The 23,944-nt window shown below is 48.8% G+C and overlaps 1 protein-coding gene across 1 annotated transcript in view; it reads right to left on the reverse strand.

Annotated features, from left to right (window-relative positions):
* Window positions 1-23,944, reverse strand: part of TRMT1 (tRNA methyltransferase 1) — a 298,762-nt gene that overhangs the window by 114,443 nt on the left and 160,375 nt on the right. Inside the window, exon 7 of the mRNA XM_069604303.1 lies at window positions 2,306-2,454. Within this exon, the coding sequence (XP_069460404.1) occupies window positions 2,306-2,454 (149 nt within the window). The remainder of the gene's footprint in view (window positions 1-2,305; window positions 2,455-23,944) is intronic.

Raw genomic sequence — 23,944 nt, forward strand, 5'->3', positions numbered from 1 at the left:
TTGAGGGAAGTCTGACTGCTCAGCCACAGCTACCAGGTAGATCTGGGTGGTACAGACTGCTACCAAGTGGGTTTACTGCTAACACTGCACAGGTATCTGCCTAACAGTGGGACCAATCAACACCAAGACTAACTCATCTGGAAATCCTCTGGGAGCTGGCTGAACTTCCATTGCTGCTGCAGGGACCAATTGTTACAGAGAGGAACACCAGAATCAACTGTGTTGTCTAAGTCAGACCTAAGCTCCAGGAATATCCTCCAGACTCCCATGAAGCAGTACTGACCAAGCCTGAGCCACCTTAACAGAGTGCTGGCCCTCAGACGCGAGGAAAGTCAATAAGATATCCGAGAACCACGATGGTGCTATTTGTTAGAAGCTGAAACCACAAAGTGCAGCTGATTTGAAGTGTGCACATTGCTGCCGCCGACCTTCAAGCAGTAGTGTCACCATGACTGAGGCCCAGGAACAGAAGCCAGCTGGAACCAATTTCTTCAGACCTAAGGTACTGTAAACTAAGTGGTACTTACCTCTTGTTGTGTAGCATTGCTAGCTCTCAGTTAAGACTTGCTTTTGCTATCCCTTGCAGAGTTGCGTGTAGCTTTGCCCATCACAAGCGTCCCAGCTTGTGGCCCCTAGAGTTCGCTCAATTGACATTGGCTGTCCTAGCTCCCTGAAAACTCTTCTCACCTCGGACTTTGTGTTTTGATCTGTCCCTCCAAAAAGTGTCAAATTCTATAACTTGTGCAGCTGGGAAAGGGTTAATCTACATTACATTGGGTGGATCCAAAAGTACTTACCAGTTTTAGAAATGTGTTAACCATGGTTTCTTCCCTCTAACCTTTTCCTTTTAACACCAAACTCAGTATTGCTCTAAATGTACCAGTCATCCATCAATGTCCACAGTGTCCTAGTTATTTAAGTCACCTCAGTGTGTAGAAGTGTGTGCGCCATCCCAAATGGGTATCTGATTCATTGAAACTGAAAGTGTATTTTTTTAAATATATTTTAAGTGTTACATATTTGCTACCTTCTAAAGAAGGCTTATTCAAACTGACAAACAAGTATTTAATTAATCAAGAAACTTTGAGTACAAGTTTTATTTGGAAACGTGACACTGTGAAAGTATGTTACAACGCTACAGCTCACATTGACCGCTCTTGAGATAAACCTGGCTGCTCAGTAACTCTACCAACTTGTGTAGTACATGCTTATACCAAAGGTTGGGTTAACTATTGCCAAGAGGACAAGGCTGGTGCAGTCTCCCACAGGGTACTGCATACAATCTTGCCCAACACACTCCATCACCCAAGGCTCAAAACCTTCGGATCCTCTTCAACAGAGACTGTCGCCTCCAGCAGTTTATCATGACCATGGCCACTGCTGCTAGGAAAAACATTCTCCATATAAAAGAGATAACCGCCCCCATCTCACATCACTCAGCTAAAACTCTGATCTCCACCCATTTAAAATGGACTACTGCTCAAGCCTACTTGGTCTACCCCTTCTCTCTCCCGAAAAATATCTCCAACACATCCTTTGCAGCCTATCCATATTGTCTCACATATCCCTTTCTCTTCAAGTTACTACTCCTGGTCTGCAAAACGATCAATGGTCTCGCCCTTCAATAAGATGCTGACTGTATATTCCCCCCTCAATCGCTACAATCCGTCCCATCACCTCAAAACTTTTTACCCTGCCTCCCTGTACCTCCTCCCTACATGCCACTCTCTGGAATGTTCTCCCACCACCTATAAAAGACAGCCCATCAGCACAATTGATCAAAACCCATCTCAAACTCCACTTGCAAACTAGTAAGGGCAGATCCCCAAGGTTGCTCTAACCCTTCCAAACTGACCCACGAGTTACCTCTCCTGATACACGCTATAAATATATAGTGCCCTCTTTCTATACATTTAGGTCTGTTCTCTAGCCACTGTCATGTTACTACCCTTCCATCCACTGTTTTGCCCTAAAACTAATCACATTCACATACAGTAAAGACAGCTCATCACCTGTAAGATTATTCTATGCCCAAAATGACATCCCTATCTTTTATTAAATACCAACAAATAAAATGCACCCAACAAATAAAATGCACCCAATAGGAGCAAAGCTTGCGGAGGACAGAGAGGAAGCAGTCATTGGTCACAGGGGTGACATGATGAATCTGGAATACTGGCTGAAATGTCTTGGCTAGAAGGGTTTGGGTAGAGGGTTATCCCACCAGGAGCGGAGATGGGCACGCGCATTCATACTGGGTCAAGCTCTAGCAGAGAGAGAAGCCTGCTCACTGCCATGCACTCACCTTGCAGAGGATTTGACTTTGGCCTGTCCGGTGAAGACCCTCACAAACACTCTGATGTAGAAGTCCGCGCTGATCGCCAGTAGCGGTACAATGTAGCGCTGGTAACAGTTGGCACGGAGGTCCAGACTGTGCAGAATGATCCTCAGCGCCTGGTAGAACAAGAAGAAACACTGTAGTTTAGCCTCACACCAGTCCCCTGGGCATTCCCTGCAATGGTAAATTATATGCGCAAGACCTACAAGGGTGGAAACAAGAGAGTCCCACGCCACACGGGGACAGTGCTAGTTGGGAAAGCCCCACTTTCTGTCCCCTCCTCAAGTGCCAGTCTTTATATGTGTAGCACCACCCCATACCCGATTACAACAAGTTCTCTATTCACAGAGAAGCAACAACCAAAACAAATACACAACCCTCAGGACAGGACAATAACCTATCAGTGCCCCACGCAATCCGACCTGGAGAGCGAGGCCCCCAGAAGGGAGAGCTGAGCTCCTATGAAGCTTTTCCAAGGTCCTACAGAATCTGTGTAATGCTAAAAACTGGAGAGGAAGTGATAGGTTAGATTTTCATACTCGTGCTAAATCTCCCTCGGCCTGTGACACACCCAGCATGTGTTGGAGGACTTGTGGATTCTTTTTCTATGTTCCTGAGGGAGTGGGAACCTTTTTCCCTGCTCACCCTCGTTAGGACAGTTTTTCTGAAGTCCATCTAAGAGCTTAGTAAAACCATTCAACTGAGACAGTAAAAGACTCCACTCTTACTTTTTCTCATAAGGCTGTACCAGATGAGTTCAGGGTAGTGTAGATAGAGCAGCCAGGCTTATTTTATGAGGAGGAGAGGGGTGTAGAATCAGTACAAAGAAATTGTATTATACATATGGTCCAAAGAAACACTGACACGCTATGTGTTGTAAAAAGAAAAGGGGGTTACGTTATATACAAGTAGACCAAGAGATTCTTGGGTAAGTACTATCATAGATCATATAAACACATTATAAAAACAACACTATGCTTTACAGTTCACAGACTGAAGCATAGACCGTATGTAGAAATCTAACAATATTTCAAGTTAAGTCAGACCTTTGTATACACATTCAGTATATGTTACACCTTTTCCTGGGGAGTAAACCATAAATTACTTTCAGATTACTTTACAGTAATACAAGGATAGTATAGCCTGTCAGTTATGCAGTGACACTCAAGGTAATCCCATAGTCAACCAACTTGCAAATATACCTTTCTGAATAGTGGACCACAGATTCAAGGAACAGTATATATACCTCTGCTACCTTTAATACTTGGTGAGTAAGACCTTTTTAGTGCAATATACAATTACAGTTGCTTTCAGCTCAGTGTCTAAATTAAGCAAGACCTTTACACTAATTTTGGATGCTCCAGGCAACCCAGGGTTAGCTGCACCTAAAGGAACACTTTTCAGGAATAGCACACAGCTATTCTAGGCAGATAAGACCTAATGTTGTAATATTCTATTGCAGTTGTTTTTAAGATCAGTGGAACACAGATTGAGATAAGCAATAACTCTTTAACAAGGTAGGTAAAACCTATATACTAAGGGGATATCATCAACTTAAAAGGTAAATATAACCTAACAGGCTAACAGCAAGTCAGGGGAAGCAAGACCCAATTGGGGTCAGTTATGCTAACAGGAATAGTAAAGTGAAACCAACAGTATTACTTTTACTTTTGGACAGCCAATCCACAATTGAGTAAAATAACCTTATATATACTTTTCAGAATAGGGCAACACACATTCAAGGTAAGTAGGAATGTGTGTATCTGTTCACTCTCAGAGTTCATTACCAACCAGCTTCTTTTACAAGTAAGTAACTTTTGAACACTTGTTATTCTTTTCAAGGCAGAACCCTTTTCTTATCCAGCACGTCCCTTATTCTATAGCATGAGTTCAATCAGATGCAGTAGAGGGACCCTAGGGGTCTAGGTGCCAGCTGTAGGCAGGGTGAGATGGGGTTCAGTTGCAGGCAAATTCAGAGTTTTCCAAAGGATGACTTTTCAAACAAATAAGTATTTCACTTTAAAATACGTTGAGGGTCCAGGGACTTCAGAGAAGACACCCTAAGAGGATTCCGCAGTGGGACTGGGTGAACTGGATGAATGGCCTCCCAATCACAGAAAACACCCCAAAGCTACACAGAATTCACAAAGGCTAAAGGAAGGTAAAATACCCCAGCCAACACAGTACAGAAGAAGAGTTGCAGCAGAAGCCTTCAGGATCTGCAGCCAAAAATCCGGTCAATGGATTCCTTTGTCAAGAAGACAAGACTTTAGAAGGACATTTGCAGCAGGGATCACAGGAGTTTGCTCGCGGCTGGATGCGGCTCTGTGGATTTGGTGCCTTTTCAGGAGCACAGAAAAAAAGGCACAATAATGCTGGTCGGATTCTCGTCGTTTGCAAGGTCCAACACTCTGGTGGGGGGACTTTCAGACAGGAATCTTGCTTCTGGAGATCCAGCAGGATGCCCACAAAGTTTCAGTGAGAATCGGAATTCGGAAGACCGTGCACCACCAGATGGCTTGAGGTCCCAGAGTATTGGAGTACTGCAGTCCACCAGCCATTAAAGGTAAGCTTGTCCCTGTAACATAAATGTTACAGTTAAAATGATAAAGGGGATACTCTGCATCTCCCCAGCACTCCACATAAGGTGGGTGGTGCTGGTGCCACCTAATAAAAATGTAAAAGGGATCCAAAGATCCTTTCTACCCTTGGGAACTGTAGTTCTCACAAGGTCAAGCAGAGAAAGTTAAAAAGGGGAGCCCCAAAAGAGACCCAGTAACAATAGGCAGTATGTGCCAAAAGTTGTCAAAGAGGTTAACTTTTAAAAGACACTATGGAGAGTATTAAAAATGACTCCCATTAAAAGAGAAAATGATGGAGTGTGGAAAAAGGTTCCGACTCACAGTTATATAAGTAAAATTATCTACCAGTCCAGCAAAATGTTTTGGGCTTGACACAAGTCAGGAAGATTTATCATCAATATGAAAATCTTCACCAGCAACCATTTCTCTTACTCTCTGCATGGGAATCATACTTTCCTATAACATTTTGGGCATCTGCATTTTATTATTGTAGCGCATAATACTACATGTGCAGTGTTGCTGGGGCATCCCTCGGCATCCTTGTCCGAACTATTACGTTTTATACTTTCTGACAATCCCCATTGTGAGAACAGTATATGCCAACTTAAGTGGAGTGCGGAGAGGGTTATATAGTATCTGGCAACTCACTCACTACCTGGTACCCTCTCCTCCCCCTAGGGAAACTCCTTAGCACTTACACCCCCACCCCTGCTGCTCCCTCCCTCTCTCTGCACTTGCATGATCCGAATGCTCGCAAGGCCTAGTAGGACCACCTCTATCCCGTTCATTATTGTATTCTATTGCCTTGTCCCATCTTCCCTCACTTGCCCTGTGGAAACGCAATGTCTTACGGTATAAGCGCCTAACACATGCACAATAAAATAAACAAATAGTATCTTCTTTTTCACTGTTTCCGTAACATTTCTGTCACAGTTCTTTTCTTACCTTGCAGAACACATGTTCTCAAGGGTAGAGAAGAAACTCTGTATCCCCTTTCTCACAGCTCCTGTAACATTTATGGTACAGTGACAAGCATACCTTTATGGCTGGTTGCAGTGGACGTGCTCTCCCGACTTGTGTGATTTTTACTCACAGGCTGTCAACTCAGTCGAGTTAATGCACAGAAGGGTCACCATTCATCTAAAATGGTGGCTGTATTCTTTCCCCATTGTTAGTGTGCTTGTCCTTTCTTGGTCCTTCTGCAGTTCTGGTTTGGTCTTCGGCAGGAACCCTTTGTGTAGCCCGCCGAGTAATCTAGTAGCTTGAAAAGGGCACCAAATCCACAGAACCGCGCGAGGCACTGAAGAATCCTCTGCTGGGAGCCTTTCCTCTGGACTGCTGCTTCAAATTCCCATCCAGTGTCGTTTCTTTCATCACCACGGCCAAGAATCCAGGGACCGGATCCTGTGCTGCTGCATCGTGAAGGCGTTCCTCTTCAAGCTCTTCACTACTGAGGTACTGTGTGGCTTGAAGTAATATTTACCTAAAGTCTTTGCGTCACTCCTGTGTGGCTAGGGTGGCGATTCGTGTAGTTTGGAGTTCACCAAAATCGTTCTCCCAAGGCCAACGCTGGAACGCATCTAGGGAGCCTTCGACGAAGTCTCTTGTTGGGCGAGATTGGATGCAGTAACCTGTGGGTGACTACACCAGCCTTGGCAATAGGTAACCCACCTATTAGTATAGGTCTGTACTACACAAGTTGGTAGAGTGACTGAGCAGCCAGACCTATCTCAAGAGGAGTCAATGTGAGCTGTAGAGATTCACAATCACAAGTATCCAAATAACACTTATACTCAAGGTTTTCTAGTAAAATAGTTATGCATTTAATGGCCAGTTTTAAATAAGCCTTCTTTAAAAAGGGAAATATGCAACAATAAAAATACACTTCATAACACTTCCTCAGATTTAAGATAAGCCAGTAGATACCCTTTTGGGATACCTCACACACACTTCATACACCCTGAGGTGACTGCAATTGCTAAGACAATGTTTGACATCAATATATCACTTTTTACACTTAATGCAATTCTGAGGTTGTGGAAAAGGAAAAGGTTAGGGAAGGAAAAAGGTTAACAGGTTCTCAGAGTATGTGAGTACTTTTCAATCTCCCAATGAAGTCTAGATTAGATCGTTCCCAGCAATACAAGTTAAACTTATGCACCACCTATGAGGGACAGTTAGAACCAAAGTCAATGGGTCAGAAGAGTCTGCAGGGAGCCAGGACAGCCAAAGTCAATTTGAGTAATGTCTAGGGTGTGGAGGCTCTTTTTCAAATAGCACAATCGTCGCGTACAATGTTTTAAAAGAGTTTGTAGAAAAGTAATCACTGTCGGGCCACAAGCTGTTAGGCTTGTGAAGGGCAGAGATGGAATCAACACTGCAAAAAGCAGCTACAGCAAGTCTCCAGTGAGAACAAACAAGATACAGACAAAAGAGGCAAGTACCCCTTAGTCCACACAGTACCTTAGGTTTGAAGAAGAGGATCCAGCTGGCTTCTGTTCTGGTTGCAGTCTTACAGATCCTGGGTCTCAGTCGTGGGGACAAGAGGGAGGACGTCTGGGGGACTCCTGCACTGCCGTTTCAAGGTCGGGGGCAGCTACGGGCTCTTGTGAGATCAGCGGCACTTCGCGGTTTCAGCTACCGCATAATAGCACCACTGCGGTTCTTGGACACCTGATGGGCTTCCCTTGCTTCTGGGGTCCCTTGCTTCTGGGGTCTGATAGTGAGTGTACCACTCACTATCAGATCCTTACCGTCATTTAACCTATTCAAACACAAAGCCAAGCTTTGGCTAGTTACATCTCACTAACAACCGCCTTCTGACTCTGTTGGGCCATCTGGGACCTAGCTCTGCTTTGTTCCGGCACTACTGTTCCGCTTATTGCTCTGCTTTGTAACGTCAATTGTATATTCTGTATATTCTGTTCACAATCGGTTGGTACCAATGTGATGATATGTTATACCTGTAACTTTCTGCCAAGATATGCGCCCGGTTGCCTTTGGGCCTGGTCTGCGCTATATAAATAAAATAAACAAACAAACAAAGCACTCTGGTGAGGTGGGTCTGGCTTGGGTCGCCTGCTTTGGGAGGATCCTCAGGATCTTCCTGGAGCTCGGGTCCGGTTTAAAGACGATGCATTCGATTCTGGGTTTCCTGACTCCTGGCACACGGTTCCAGCAGCAGCAAAGAGGAACAGCCAGAAGACTGCACAGTTCGTCTTGGGGTCAGCTGGTCCCACCAACCCAAGGGAAGAAGTTGTCCGTTCTGGGATTCTCTAGTCGATTCAGAGTTGGAGCTTCAGCACTGCAGCAGGACTTCACTGGGCAGTACAACGGTCCAGGAGGGTGCAGCAAGCTTCTCTTCCAGTGTCCTTCCTTCATCAGATGTTTCGTCTAGTGGTCGACTCTGCCTCCAGTCCATGAAACCTCACCTTTTATGCAGGTTTCTCAGATTCATGCACAGCCTAGCTGTCACTCACAGCAGGGTTGGTGTCCTACAAGGACGGCCAGCCAGCCAATCACCACTGGGTGCATTCATGTAACCAAGGATACTAAGGACAGAGTTTTGGGTACCTCCCTCGCTTCCTGCCCTGCCAGAGACACTGGAGCCGAAGGCGGGTTTCAGCACTGAAGACCGCCAAAGGCAAAACGAACAAATGGGTTGAAACTGGTTTGGCGCGCAGAGTAAACCCCAAGAAAAAGACCTTGCAAGCAAGAACCTGAAAAAAGACAAAATGGGCACCCATGGGTGCAATACTGCAGCTGCAGCCTGCGGTAAAAACGCACAATGGTAGGAAAAGTAAACTTCACTTTACTACTCTTGGGAACACTAGTTCACCCAAGAAAAGGTACTTAAACCTTATGAGATATCCAAGGGACTTCTCTGTGACACTGCACTCAAGGTGCTGTGTGTCATAATACAAAAGTAAATGCCTATGGAGTTTGCCAGACTCCAAAAACAAAGAAACAGAGTCCTTATCAGATCAAAAATACATGAGGGTGAGAGAAAAAGGTCTCACTCACTCCAGGATAAAAAGTCCTAAAGTCCAGCAAAACAGCTGGGGGTCTCTACGGTTGAAGGGAATTAGCACAGAAATGAAAATTCTCCTCAACATCCCTGAACACTACTACCAACTCTAAAGTCTGTTACTTACTTGTTACTGGAACTCTGACTCTTACAGTTTGTGCCTCATCTTCACCTGCCTACTGTTGGCCCCTGAACCACCAGTGTCCCCTTCTGCCTCCAAGAAAACTCCTACTTTAGCAGTCTTTCCCTAATCTAAGGCATAAGGCCTCTGCTTAGTAAATAGAGCAAGTGTGGCAAAGTGCTTACTTGCTATGTGTTAGTGCTGTAACTGTATAGTGTGAAAATATAAAAAGTTACAAGTGTTACAAAGGTATTACTTACCTTTGCTCACTACCATTCTGAAAAAGTATTACAAAAAGTGTTTCTTTGGATCACATGTACGCTACAAGTTCTTTGTAAATTCCTACAGCCCTCTCTCCTGCCCAAGATACGCCCGTCTGCTCTGCCATAGCTACCACTTTACTGGGTAGTACAGGCCGTTACCATGAGTTGGAGTTTCTGTATTGCCCAAGGTATAGTTTTATAAACGTCCTTTGGGTGCTCTTTAGAAAAACGGTCCCAACAGGAAGTATCCACAAGAGGATCCAGAGCTTGCACAGGCTCGGCATTGTTAGGGAGAATTCTCTGTAAAGGCTAATTTCCCAAACCTAGTGAGTCCCCCAGCAGCTTTACTGGATTGTTGGGGTTTATTTTTTTTTTTCCTGCTAAGAGTGAGACTCTTTTACTCCCACTCTTAGACATGATTTGAGGTGTTCCTTTGTCTTGCCATGCGTTATGGGCTATGGGGTCTTTTACTCCATAGGGTCTCATGTGTTTCACAGCACCCTCCGTGCCGTAACCCGGTCGTAGCGACCCCCAAACAGACTCCATACCCTGGGACTGACTACTGTCTCCCAGGGCATGTAAAGTCACCATTGGCTTTACTAGTCCCAAATTATGAACAGAAACCAGTAAAAACCATCATATTGTGGACGTACTGGTCAGGGCAATTAGATTGCCCCGGGGTCTGTTGTTCGAGGGGGCACTTCTCCGTCCCCCCTGATCGTGTTTTGGCTGGTGGCAGTGGATACTACTTTTTATATTCAACCGCGAATATATCTCTATGGGAATTCCCCATTGTTCGAGGCTACAAACTTTAATTATTTATTTAATTCCTATAGCCTCGAACATACCGCCGGTTTATTTATTTAATATTAATTCACCGGTTGGTATTTTTTGCCAGAACTCGATTCTAAAAGGGCGTTTGTGTTCTCTTCTGTGACTCCAACCCAAGTCGAGCCCTTTGTTCCACTTTTTGGCGGGCTTCTCCACAGAAGCCTTCAAAGGTGGTGCCACTCTGTCTGGGTACCACAGGGGATGTGGGAGGGGGTTTAGGCACCCTGGACTGAGTTGCCTTGGCAACTCAAGTCACACTCTTGTGTGATTGGCCCAAGTGGTGAGCCGGCCGGCTCACCACTTCGCATGTTTGATTGACAGCTAGGCTGAATTAATGGGGGTTTGCTGCATAAAAGCAGGGCTTTGGGGACTGGAACTTCAGAAGTCGCCACAGGACCTAAGAATCCGAGGAGGGAGAAGCTGAGCCAACCTGCAACGACGACACCACCGGTGGAGCACTGCTGACCCGTCTCACCACTTTTCCCCGACGACAGAGGAGATCTGCCTTCTTTTCACCTTCCTGGAGCATCTCGTGGCCGCCTTGCCCGTGCCAAGCACCCCGGCAACCGAAATACCACGGCTTACCACTACCGCAAAGAGAAGGGTAGTACCTTTTAACCAAAGAACTCCGCGGCTGGTTTCTCCCCTGGCAGGGCAACAACCTTCATCTTTCCTCCACGGCGAGACCTCCTCTTCCTCTGGACGAAACACTGACTTGCACCCGCTGCCAGGAACAACTGCCCCCGCTGGAGCTTCCTTCACACTTAAGGTACTGTGTCCCGCCTGGCTTCCCTTGAGACAGATCGTTCGGGGTGACAGTAAAGCCTCGACTTTCTAACCTGGGCTGGCCTGGGACAACCTAGCTAACTTTTCCTGACTTTAATTTCATCCTTTGTGCAAACTATCTACAAGACTCTTTGGGCATAACCCCACTGTGAACCTGGACCCCTTCTGCTTTCTCTCTCCAAGAGCTGGGCCTTGCAATTGACTTCCTTGCTCTCCAGTAGAACTCTGCCTATCCTGCCTTACTGTGGTTCTTTTAAAAGTATTGAAACCTGTGTGCTTCCATAACTCTGCCTTTTTCCCTCCCTTTTTTTATAATTAATTAGAGTGCCATCTTATGTTAAGAGCTCACCTCTATCTGAAAATAAGTGGTGTTTCTCACTAAGACTTGTCTAATAAGTAATTAGGGTTGTGTATATATATGGGATACATTACTCACCGTAATCGTATTTCTGATGCTTGTATCTGCTTAGATTCACATGCTGTGCATAGGCCGACATCTAGTGGAAGCTGCGGAGTATTACAGTTTGCTATTCGAAACTCGAAAATGGGCGTCGACACAGGGCGTGCCAGTAATACTATCCCTAGTGTGACGTCCACTGTACCCAAGATCCCTCACGCGTCTAGGATCCTCAGATTGTATTTTCCCTGACATGAGGTAGCATGAGGCGTAGCGTGAGTACAGATAATCCAAGCAGATAGACAGAAAGGTAAGACTACAAGCAATCATGCGCCTTCGCTCAGAGGGGAGGAAGGATGGGTCGCATGTGAATCTAAGCAGATACAAGCATCAGAAATACGATTACGGTGAGTAATGTATCCCTTCTGAGGCTTGTGGAATCTGCTTAGATCACATGCTGTGCATAGATTAGCGAGCAGTACCTGAAGGAGGTGGGATGCGAGAAGGGTCATGAGCAAATAAGTGTCTTAGAACCGCTTGTCCCACTTGTGTATCTGCCTTGGAATGGGTGTCAATGCAGTAATGCTGAGTAAAAGTGTGAATAGAGCTCCAAGTAGCTGCTTTGCAAATGGTGTCAAGGGGTACATTTGCAATGAAAGCCAGAGTGGCCCCAATGCCTCTAGTAGAGTGGGCTCTTGGCGTGAAAGGCAGAGTTCTTTCAGAGAGTGAGTAACACAGCTGGATACAGTTAATAATCCACTTCGAGATGGCACCTTTAGAGACGCGATCCCCCTCTCTGCCTGTAGCTACGGAGACAAACAGTTGATCTGTTTTTCTTAGCGGTCTGGTTTTATTTACGTAGTAGAGGACCGCCCTACGCACATCTAGGGTGTGTAGTTTCACCTCAGCCGAGCTTTGCGGGTCCTGGAAGAAAGCCGGAAGCTCGATGGACTGGTTTACATGGAATTTTGATATAAATTTAGGTGTGTGCGTAAAACCAGTTTGTCTTTATGGACAGTAAAGAAGGGATCCTGCACTGACAGAGCCTGAATTTCACTGACCCTTCTTATAGAAGTAATAGCTACTAAGAAGGCCGTTTTATAAGTCAGGTGTTTGAGACTGCTTTTATGCATGGGTTCGAAAAGGAGGCCCATGAGCTTGGCTAGCACCACATTAAGGTCCCACCCTGGTGGTGGGTTTGAAATAGGAGGGTGAAGTATCTTTACTCCTTCCATGAAGGCTTTAACTACTGGTACTTTCCACCATGAAACCTTGCAATGGGAAGTGGTGTAAGCCGACAGGGCTGCCAGGTGTACTTTCAGTGAGTTAAAAACCAATCTTGCATCTAGCAGGTGGAGCATGTATGTAACAATAGTGGAAGGAGTGCAATCAACCGGGTTGATTTGTCTACTCTGGCACCAGATAACGAACCTCTTCCACTTGTCAAAGTAACAGTGCCTTGTGTTTGGTTTCCTAGATTCCTTTAGGATGTCCATACACCTCTGTGGCAAATAGAGATGTCCAAACTCTATGACCTCAGGAGCCATGCTGCCAGGTTCAATGAGTTGGGTTGCTGGTGCACTGTTTGACCCTGGTGCTGGGACAGTAGGTTGTACCAGGCTGGAAGTTTGATGGGCTTGCACACCGCCATCCTGCATAGGTGTGGGAACCACGGTTGTCTTGCCCACATGGGAGCAACTAGGACGAGCGTCATCGATTCCCTGTTCATCTTGTTCACCACTTTCCTGATGAGGAGTTGGTGGAAAAGCGTACGCAAACATCCCTAACCAGTTCATCCACAGGGCGTTCCCCTGGGAGTCTGGTTGGGGGAACCTGGATGCAAATCCTGGACATTGTCTGTTTTCGCTTGTGGCGAATAAGTCTATAGTGGGGAAACCCCACTGAGAGAAGATATCTTCTACGACCTCTCTGTGTAGAACCCATTCGTGTTCCTCTGGGAGGGAGTCTCTGCTCAGAGCATCCGCTAGGGAATTGAGCTGCCCTGGAACATGTTGTGATGACAGAAAGATGTTCCGTCTGAGTGCCCATATCCAGATTTTCTGGGCAAGCTTGGACAGATTTGGCGAGCGAGTCCCTCCTTGCTTGTTCAGGTAGAACATGGCTGTTGTGCTGTCCGTCCGGATTTGCACCGACAGGTTTAGTAGGTGGGGCTCGAACGCCTGAAGCGCTCTGAATACTGCCAGAAGCTCTAGCAGGTTGATGTGGTTCTTGGCCACTGAGTGAGACCAGAGACCCTGAGCTGTGTGGTGGAGATGGTGAGCTCCCCACCCCGTCAGACATGCATCTGTAGTGACTACTGCCTGTACCTCGGGATCGTAAAAGGGTTTCCCCTGTGCGAGATTCTCTCTTGTCCACCAGTGAAGGCTTTGTACCAGTGTTGGCGAAACGACCACTAGATCGTCCCACTGACCACTTGCCTGAGACCACTGTTTCGCCAACCATTCCTGCATGGGACGCATGCGCAGGCGCGCGTGGGGGACCAGGTAAATACATGACGCCATCATGCCCAGTAAACGCATTGCGTACCGTTATTTGTTGACCGGACTGATAATGCGGAATTTGCAGTAGTATATTCCGAATTATTTCTTCTGAAGGAAAGGTCAACCCCTCTTGGGTATCTAGGATTGCTCCTAGGAATTGTTTTGAGGTGCTTGGCACCAGGCTTGACTTTTTCTCGTTGATTGAGAAGCCTAACTCGTGGAGGAGGTCGATAGTCCTTTGAATGTTTGTCCTGCAAATTACTGGGGTTTCCCCCGTTATGAGCCAGTCGTCCAGATAAGGGTACACTGGGATTGTCTCCCTGCGTAGGTGTGCAGCCGCCACCGCCAGTACCTTGGAAAATACCCTTGGTGCTGAAGCTATCCCGAAGGGCAGTACCTTGAATTGGTAGTGTCGACTGTCCACCTTGAAGAGCAAGTACTTTGTGCGCTGGGAACATGGAAATATGAAAATAAGCATCTTTCATATCCAAGGTTGCCATGTAATCCCCTTTTTTAGGAGGGGGATTACCTCTTGTAGCGCGTTCATACGAAATTTTTGGGGCTTGACATTCTGGCCGCAAGTCCAATACTGGGCGCATTGTCAAATCTTTCTTTGGCACAAGGAAGTAAGTTGAATAAATACCCTTGTTTACCTGGTGTCCCGGGACGAGTTCTATCGTGTCCTTTTCTAGCAGAATGGCGATCTCCTCGAGGAGAATCTTCTGATGTTCTAAGGAGTGTACTCTTTGTCGTGGAGGATGGTTCCGGGGACGCTGCAGTAGCTCTATACAATATCCTGTGGATACTGTTGACAGCACCCATCTGTCTGATGTGATCCCTTCCCAAGCCTGGGTGAAGTTGGAAATGCGTCCCCCTACTCGGGTTGCGTGAGAAGGGACCCTGAACTGAGCGTCACTGCTTTGGTGGAGGCGTGCCGCCTCCCTTGCTGGGGCTGCCTCTGCCTTTACCACGACCTCTCCTATTACCCCTGCCGTAACCCTGGGTAGACTGTTGGTGGTTGTTCCACTGTGTACCCTGCCCCTGGGAATAGTTAGATCCTCTCTGGGAATTTTGGCCGCGTGGGCGAGGAAAATTACTATTCCCTCTCTGGTTAGGGGGTTTATTGGTTAACTGGCCAAGGGACTTGAGTGTTTCGTATTCGTCCTTGGCATTTTTCAGTGCGTCTTCGACCGCCTTACCAAACAACAGATCGGTTTCCACCGGTTTGTCCAACAATGATGCCTGGGTTTCTGCCTTAAAACCAGACTGCCGTAACCACGCATGTCTTTTGATAACAGTGCCCTCCGCTATCAATATGCCTGCGTTGTCCGCGGCGTCGAAGGTTGCTTTCAAAATGCAACCAGACACGGCTCTACCCTCTGCGGAAATTCGAGCTAACTGGCCCTTTAAAGGTTCAGGAGCAGAGGCTATGAGTGTCGCGACTTCTTCCCACTGATGGCAGTTGTAGCTGGCCAACAGGGTGGTGGAGTTAGCAATCCTTGCTTGATAGGCGGACGTGGAGGCTACTTTCCTGCCGAAACCGTATAGTTTTTTGCTCTCCTTGTCGGGAGGAGCTTCGGACGATGACAAGGGTGTTCCAGCCCTCTTACGAGTGTTGGTGACAACTAGGGAGTCTGGCTTCAGATGTCCTCTTATATAGAGAGGGTCAGATTGGGCCGCCCTGAAAAGTTTTCCAACCCTGGGATTGACTGCTCTGGTGAGGTTCGGGTTCACCAGGGACGGATCTATTCTCCGCTGAATGGACTTAAGGATAGGGATGGTCTGGGCAACAGGCCTCCTTTCTCCCACTAACTCTTCTGCGAAGTCCCTTTCCTCCTGGACACCGTGGGTGTCGATGTGGAAATGTTCTGCTGCGCGAGCGAGAACCTCATTTAGGAGGGGTTGGTTATCGACCGGGGAGTCGGTAACCGGGGCTTCGTTCTCTACCGGGGAATCTACTCTGTATGTTTCAGGGTCCTCCTCTTCTTCTTCCTGGTCCTCATCATCCCCATAGTAGCCCGTCCCAGTTTGCTCTTCTATCATACCAAATTCTTGGTCCTCACCAAAGGGAGCCTCTCCTTGATACCGTGAGTATGGTCTTGCGTAAGGCTGTACCTCGAAGGGTTCTGACCTCATCAGAGTTTCAAACCGGGGCTTTTTACTCGGGGGGATAGGATCAGTAGAGCCTGAGGGTGTGGCCCCTTGTGGATCATACAAGAGGAAATGTTCTGGATTTTTATCATAAAAATCAGCCAAAGAAGACATTCTTGACATGGCCCTATCTATGTCTTCACTGGACCATTTTTTGGAACTGGGAAGGACTCTCTCAGCAAGTCTATGGGATTTATCTTGAGTAGCTTTGCTGGTTGTAGACCTATCAGCAGACCTGGTTTTGTCTGTCTTTAGGGGGAGTGGAGTGTTTCACAGGTGTGGAAGAATGTACAGGTAGTTTCTTCTGCTGTTTTTCCCCCTCCCCGTGCGTGGAAAAATGTTTTCCCTGTCCTTTAGTGGCTCCGGAGTTTGTCGAGGATCGGGGGTGGTGTCCCTGTCCTTCGAGCGTGGGGCCTCGCTGGCTTTGACTGCGGGCTCCGACTCCTGGAGCGCGGCCTGGGGGTGGAAGTCGTCTTCGTCTTCCGACAATCGAACTTCTGTTAGCCTAGGGAGCGAGGCACTCTTGGCAAGAGTGGATGATTGCCTGGAGTCATGCGGCAATCTTGATCAAGAGCGCCCAGAGGACACCGAATTGGACCGTTCTGTTTGTGCCTCTTTCCGAGAACTCGACGTCATCGAGTCTCGGTTGGACTTAGTGTGTGTAGTATGTGAAGCGCTTGTGTCGCCGGGGGTCTTCCCCATAGCCGCCCTGCCGGACGACCTTCCGAGGTCGGGGACGTGCGCTCGGCTGTCTTTCAACGCCGTAATGCCCTCGCCGTCCGAAAGTACGGCGTCGCTGCCGTCGCTGAAGGTGCCCTCCGCTGCCATGGCCGCCTGCCTGGCGTGGTGGGCCCAACGCTTCGTCGAACGGTCCTTAAGTGTCTTAGGTTTAAACCTACTACACGCTCTGCAGTTCGCTTTGGGGTGGTCCCTCGGCAAGCAGAGATTGCACGTGGCGTGCCTGTCGACCCAAGGGTATTTGCGATTGCACTTGGGGCAGAATTGAAAAGGGGTACCCTCCATACGCACCTTGAGGCAGCGGGCAGTTAAGTGTAGGAAATGTATAAGGTGTACCTATATACCAAGAGTGTAGAGTATGTACCACCCCCCACTCTCCTTAATTGCAGGGCCGAGGCCAGAGGCCTTCCAAGGCCCGGGCCGAGGCCTTCCGAGGCCCAAATCCGTTGTGCAGCAGCCGACGGTCGATTTCTTCTCCAGCCTGCGTCGAGTGTTGAAGTTGGGGTGGGGAAGGATGTGAATAGATTAATCTTTTAAATTTTTAGCAAAAGTATGGCTAAGGCCAGGGGACTCCGCAAAATGCTTCCGACCAGTATGGCGGAAAAAAACAATCTGAGGATCCTAGACGCGCGAGGGATCTTGGGTACAGTGGACGTCATACTAGGGATAGTATTACTGGCACGCCCTGAGTCGACGCCCATTTTCGAGTTTCGAAAAACAAACTGTAATACTCCGCAGCTTCCACTAGATGTCGGCCTATGCACAGCATGTGATCTAAGCAGATTCCACAAGCCTCAGAAATATATATATAATAGTGACTGTGTGCTGAATTTACTTACCTCTTTTTGTGCTAGTGTAATCTACAAATGGGTCTTTAAATAAATAATGATATACTTTTACACCAAAGCTCTGGTCAGTGTTTGCTTGTGCTACTGTATCTCTGTACCTATTGTGTATACTCTACACACTGCCTAACTCTTCTTGAGGGAAGTCTGACTGCTCAGCCACCAAGCTACCAAGTGAATCTGTGTGGTACAGACTGCTACCAAGTGGGTTTACTGCCAAACACCTGTAGTCTTAAATCTTTTGCAGTGGTCCCTAAGGGAACTGCACAGGTTTCTGCCTAACAGGCATGCATCGAAGCAAAACCGCCGTGGCTACCCTCAGGAACTTGACGTAGAGCAGCAACCGTTCAACAAGCCTATGCATACCTTAAAAGGGAACGGCCCTAGCGCCCTGCTGAATGCTCAAATAAAAGCCCCTGAATCTCTGGGCCATCTGTAAAACGTCACACTAACAAGGCCTGGTGTGATAGCGAGAAAAAAGCAAATTTAGTACTGGCACAGACCTTCCAGGTATATATGGTCTTGTAGAACCAACAAAAGAAAGGGTGGTCAGTATTGGGAGGGTTTGGCGCCGTCCTGGTGAGAGCCGGCTCACTTGTCTCTCCATAAGACTAAATCCAAACTTCAGTGGCGGCTGCATTTTCTATGCCCATAAGGCTACCATAATACTCCCACTCTGGCAATTCAGTGTATTAGTCGGTTGGCAGCTCCTTTACACCATGGTGCAGCTATTTCACCGCAATGGTAGCCACTTACTCCCTGGCATGAAGAAAAACAGCTATTTGGGGATTATATATAAAACGTATACAAACCCTGCTGCATCATCTACAAGGCCTTTTCCTTTCTGTCCACAAGCTACAGCGCTGGGGCATTTACGGATCCACCAGGACATGTGAAGACTGGAACTCCGCCAGAAGACACGCTGTTAGGTAAGATTGTCAGGGGCGTGGCCAACATGCAAGCGCAGAGGACGTGAGCTCCGTGAGCTCCTCTTGCCGCCGACAACATCCTGAGGAAATTATCCTGTTTGGTGGGGCGATACGATTTGCAACTTCAGGATTAGCTGCATGAATGCCAGAAGAAGCGCCGTGTGCATTCTCACCCTAAGAACCCTGCTCTGGGCGAAGGAGAACGGCAGAGAAGATTCGGCGCGCAGGGCGCGAATAGCTGACTTCAAAATGGCCGCCGCGGCCCGATCCCTGTGTTAGACCGAACTCCTGAAGGGGGAGGAACCCTCGGCTGCCTAGCCCGGAGCGGTGTGCCATGCTGTGTCCCGACACCCGGTCGCTGGGAAAAGGAGAGTTGTGAGACTGTCGGAGCTGTCCCCGAGAGCGAGGGGGCCCGGTGGCGCCTTGTGAGCGGGAAGGACGCTCGACTGACGGAGGTCGGGCTGTCCGCACGCACCGGCGAGGAAGACCCACGGGGCTAGATCACACGAGAAGCTAGAACAGGCACCTTCTGGCTGGTCTCCTGCACACAGGCACCCCAGCAACCGGTGCTTACGTAACTTGGAGGGCTAATCACTGCGGACAATTGGCGGCCCTGGTCCAGGATGGCCTGCGGTGCCCGGTGACGCCGTACGTAGGGGACCCCGCGTGAGGAGTGTGCCTGCATCGGAAAGCGCCCTCTGGAGCAGCAAGCAAGTAAGTGGGACTTTCCCACCCCAACCACCCCATCTATCCCGGGGAGCGCCTGGGGTCTCGCAAGCCAACAAAGGGGAAGGGACTACACCGAGTACTCTCCGCCGGACCCCCGGGGCACTGGCCCTTCCCTGCGGAGCCACGGAACAGAGCATAACTGGGGTAAGAATCACCGAGGTGAAGCACACCGCCGGCGCCCTGCCCCGCCAGGTTTTCGCCGTTGGGCCTAGTGGGAGACGCGGTCTTCGACGCACGGCACGATGGGGAAGGACAGGCAGAGAAAAGCATCTACCCAAAGCAGTATGGATCAGTTTGCGATAGCCACGGCCCCGGCTCCCGCGGCGTCAACAACACGAGCGCTCCCTCAACCAGAGGATGAACCTCTCTCACTGCGGGACATTATGGCGGCTATTGCTAGCTCGCGCTCCTCCATGGAGATTAAGATGGATAGTATAGCAGCAGATGTCTCCTTCCTGCGGCACGACCTACAAAAGTTAACTTCCAGAACGAGTGAGGCCGAGCACCGTATCTCAACAGTAGAAGATAACGTCACTGGGATCAACAGGCAGATGTCCCAGGCACTGGCCCGCCTGAAGTCCCTAGAGGCCAAGGTCGATGAGGGGGAGGGAAGGTCTCGTCGCAATAATGTTCGCATCCTCGGCCTCCCCGAGGGGGAAGAGGGGCAGTGCATGGAACTGTTTCTAGAACAATGGCTCACTGACATTTTCGAACCCTACTCTTTCTCAAAGTTTTTCTCGGTAGAGAGGGCACACAGAATGCCCTCGGGCAGACCGATACCGGGCACTCCGCCCCGAACAATAATTGCCAGGCTGCTGAACTATCGTGACAGAGATGCACTCCTGCAATTGTCCCGCTCCCAAGGGTCGATTACACATAATGGGTCGCGAATAGCCTTTTTCCCAGACTACACCCGAGAGGTGCAACGCGCAAGGCAATCCTTCGAGCCTCTCAAAAGACAGTTGGCGCAGTTGAAGGTGAAATACGGCCTTCTCTTTCCGGCCCAACTAAAGATTCACCATAAGGGGACGACAGTGCATTTTACAGACCCACAGGAAGCCTGGAAATGGGCCGAGGCACACATTGAAGGGGATTGGTCCACGAGACCACGACGACAGAGGGGCAGGGTCCGACCCGGGTCACGGCAAATCTCCCCGAGGAGAGCTCCGGAACGAGGGGAGCAGGAAGCTCCGGAGCAACAAGCAGAGCAGGACGCACACTGAAAACGCTCAAAGCCGGCAGCGAAGAGAAAGAGCGTTCAAACGCAGCATACGACTGAGCCACGGGAGACACCCCACCATACAAAACACCAACATACGGCACAAGAAGGAGAGCCCCCCTGGGTAGGTCCCTTCTTGGAGTTTCTCTTAAACTTAAAGTCAAGCCACACCCGCGTTACAGGTAGACACCTGTACCGTTAAGGTAGTTTGTTTCATGTGAGTTGTCCAGTTGACAACTTGGTTTCTCATGTTCGGGCGACAGATGCTTCTAGTTGGGAGGAGTATAGGGTGGGTAGTTATGGGTTTGTTATGTTTAGTTATGAATGGGGCCAGACAAGCAGGGGAGATACGAAAGTTCAAGATAGGGGCAGCACTAAACAAACACACGGAATCCCGGCGCCAGGCGTCGCCACCAGTGGCATATACCTTCTCGTCTACAAATAGTCATGGCCTCCAATAGCTTTGGGACCAGCAAGACCAAGTCACTTAACCTCATGACCTGGAACGTCAACGGACTCGGCAATGTAATCAAACGCCGACTGGTAGGGCAATACTTGAAAAGGCACACGCCAGATATAGTTTTTCTGGTAGAAACACACCTCGCAGGCACAGAATGCTCTTTTTTCAAACGCACTAACTACAGACTTGCACTCCATGCGGGCTTCACAATGGGTTCACGAGGTGTCCTGATCCTGATACATAAAAACCTCCCCTTCCATCTGAATACGGTGACTCAAGACACCGGAGGCAGGTACATACACACGACAGGCACGCTCTGGGGAAACTCCATCACATTGCTCGCTGCCTACGCACCACCAACTTTGCTAACACCACTACTCACCGACATTTCCCCCATGATTACGGAGGATAACTCCGACATCACGATACTTGGAGGTGACTTTAATGAAGTCATGAACCCAACCCTAGACCGCTCACACTTACGCAATAGAAACCCTGAGACACGTACCAAACTCGCCACGTTCACGAACGCCCTAGGCTTGTGTGACGTGTGGAGAGAGCTCCACCCCGACTCCAGGGAATATTCCTTCCACTCTGGGGCGCATGCCTCGCTCTCCAGACTGGATTATTTCTTCATTCCTTCAACAGACCTTCATAGAGCACAAGAAGCTTACCTATTACCCAGGGGAATCTCTGACCACTCCCCAGTGGTGCTGAAAATTATGACCTCTAGACCGACACCCCCGCCAAGTTGGCGCCTGAATAATTATTATTTGGGAAACCCAGACCTGGTAGAAAAACTCCAAGGGGCGACCGAAACGTATTTTGAGCTAAACACGGAGTCTGCAGCAGATCCAGGGTTACTGTGGGAGGCATATAAAGTAGTTCTAAGGGGGGAACTCATTTCATGGACTTCCGCACATAAGAAGAAACACCTCCTCAAAGTACACGAGGCAGAACAACAAGTTAAATTGGCAGAGGAAGCCCACATTGCCCAGGACACGCCTGAGACGAACCGAGCCCTACTCCGAGCACAGAAGCTGCTCCAGAACACAGCACTTGACAACGCCAAACAAGCACACACAGCAATGAGGGCACGTGTTTATGAAACAGGCGATAAAGCTGGCAAATTGCTAGCGTGGCTGGAGCGTAAGGAGCAGGGGAGCAGGCACGTGCATCAGTTACAGGGGGGGAGTGCAGGGCCACTATTATCGGATCAAGCCATTTCACAAGGGTTCGCTGACTACTACGCTGATCTCTACAAAGAGCCCACAACCTGCATGAACACGTCAATAATAGATGAAATTAACCTTCCCACTTTGGACGAGACCCAACAAGAACTACTGGACAGGGATATAACGGAAGAGGAAGTGGCTTGTGCGATGTCCGCCCTCCAATCTGGCAAATCCCCAGGCCCAAATGGCTTTCCGATCGAACTATGGCGGAAGGTGGGGACCAACGTAATTGCCCCACATCTCCTGAGAATGTACCAGCATGCAAAAGAACGGGGTACCCTATCCCCAGACCTGAGAGAAGCCACGATAATAGTATTGCCCAAACCGGACAAGCCCCCGGACAGCTGCAATTCGTACCGGCCAATTTCACTCATAAACAGCGAAGCGAAAATTCTAGCTAAGCTGCTAGCGGACCGTTTACAGCAGGTGATAACAGCGCTGATCCATCCGGACCAGTGTGGGTTCATGCCCCAGAGATCGACGCGCATGAACCTCCACAGACTGCATGCGGCACTGGAAAAAACTGACAGCATTCAAGGGCCGCTGGCCTTACTATCAATCGACTTTGAGAAGGCCTTCGATTCAGTGAGATGGGAGGCCATCTGGGACATAATGAGACGCATGGGGTTTGGAGAAAACTTCATGAGCTGGGTGCAGTTGCTGTACAGCGGGCCGGTGGCCAGGACTAAGGTTAACGGTTGGCAATCTGATCCGTTTAGTCTGGGCAGAGGCACAAGACAGGGCTGCCCCCTGTCAGCAATGATCTTCGCAATAGCCATAGAACCCTTGGCTATCCTCCTACGTGAAACGCTGCTCTGGGAAGGGTTCCGCTGGTCGGAGACATGGGAAGACAGAGTATCTCTCTATGCGGATGACCTGCTGATATATTTGAAAGACCCGTGCAACTCCTGCCACCGCGTCACACAGATGTTGAAGGAATACGGAGACTTCAGTGGCTTGCGGGTAAACTGGTCAAAATCCACCCTTTTTCCCATCAGCAACGTGGCAGCTGCTAGCCCCGCGGATTGCCCTTACCAGGTCGTGACAGATCAGATTAAATACCTGGGGGTAATCATCACGAAGAACCTGATGGACTACACATCGCTGAACCTACACCCGGTTGTGACAAGGTTTGCGGAGGACACTCGCCACTGGTCTTCCCTGCCACTAACGCTGATGGGCAGAGCAGCCCTATTCAAGATGATTGCACTCCCAAAGTTTCTGTACATCTTGCAAAACGCTCCACTACACATCCCACACCAGGAATTCCTGAAGATAGACCGCATCCTCAGAAAGCTGTTGTGGAGCGGGGGTCATCCGCGGATTGCCCTCTCTACCCTGCAAAGGTCCATCTGGGAAGGGGGGATTGGGCTGCCCAGACTGCAAACTTATTACTGGGCCAGCCAGATGGCGGTGGTGAACGACGTGCTCCATGGGGACAGGAATTTGCCGCACATCAAAAGGATCAACTCCCAGAGTGGAGCTGCCCCCTTGGAACTTCTGTATCGCGGCCGGGGCCGCAGACCAGCTCTAGATATGGACACTAGCATCACAAGCATCTGGTCGGAAGCGCATCGCCACATAGGATGGGACGCGAAACTGACTCTAGCCCAACCTCTGTGGCACAACAAATTTCTCCCCGAAATGTTAAAACTCCCCAAATGGCACGCATGGGCCAGTAGAGGTATCACCAAAATTGGAGACGTAATAAGGGAGGAGACACTGGTCACATTTGAAACACTATGTTCTGAATTCGCCCTCCCTCCTTCTGAGGAATACCACTATACCCAAC

The sequence above is a fragment of the Ambystoma mexicanum genome, chromosome 3q (genome assembly GCF_040938575.1).
Source record: "Ambystoma mexicanum isolate Mex_15411 chromosome 3q, UKY_AmexF1_1, whole genome shotgun sequence".
NCBI classification, from domain to species: Eukaryota; Metazoa; Chordata; class Amphibia; order Caudata; family Ambystomatidae; genus Ambystoma; species Ambystoma mexicanum.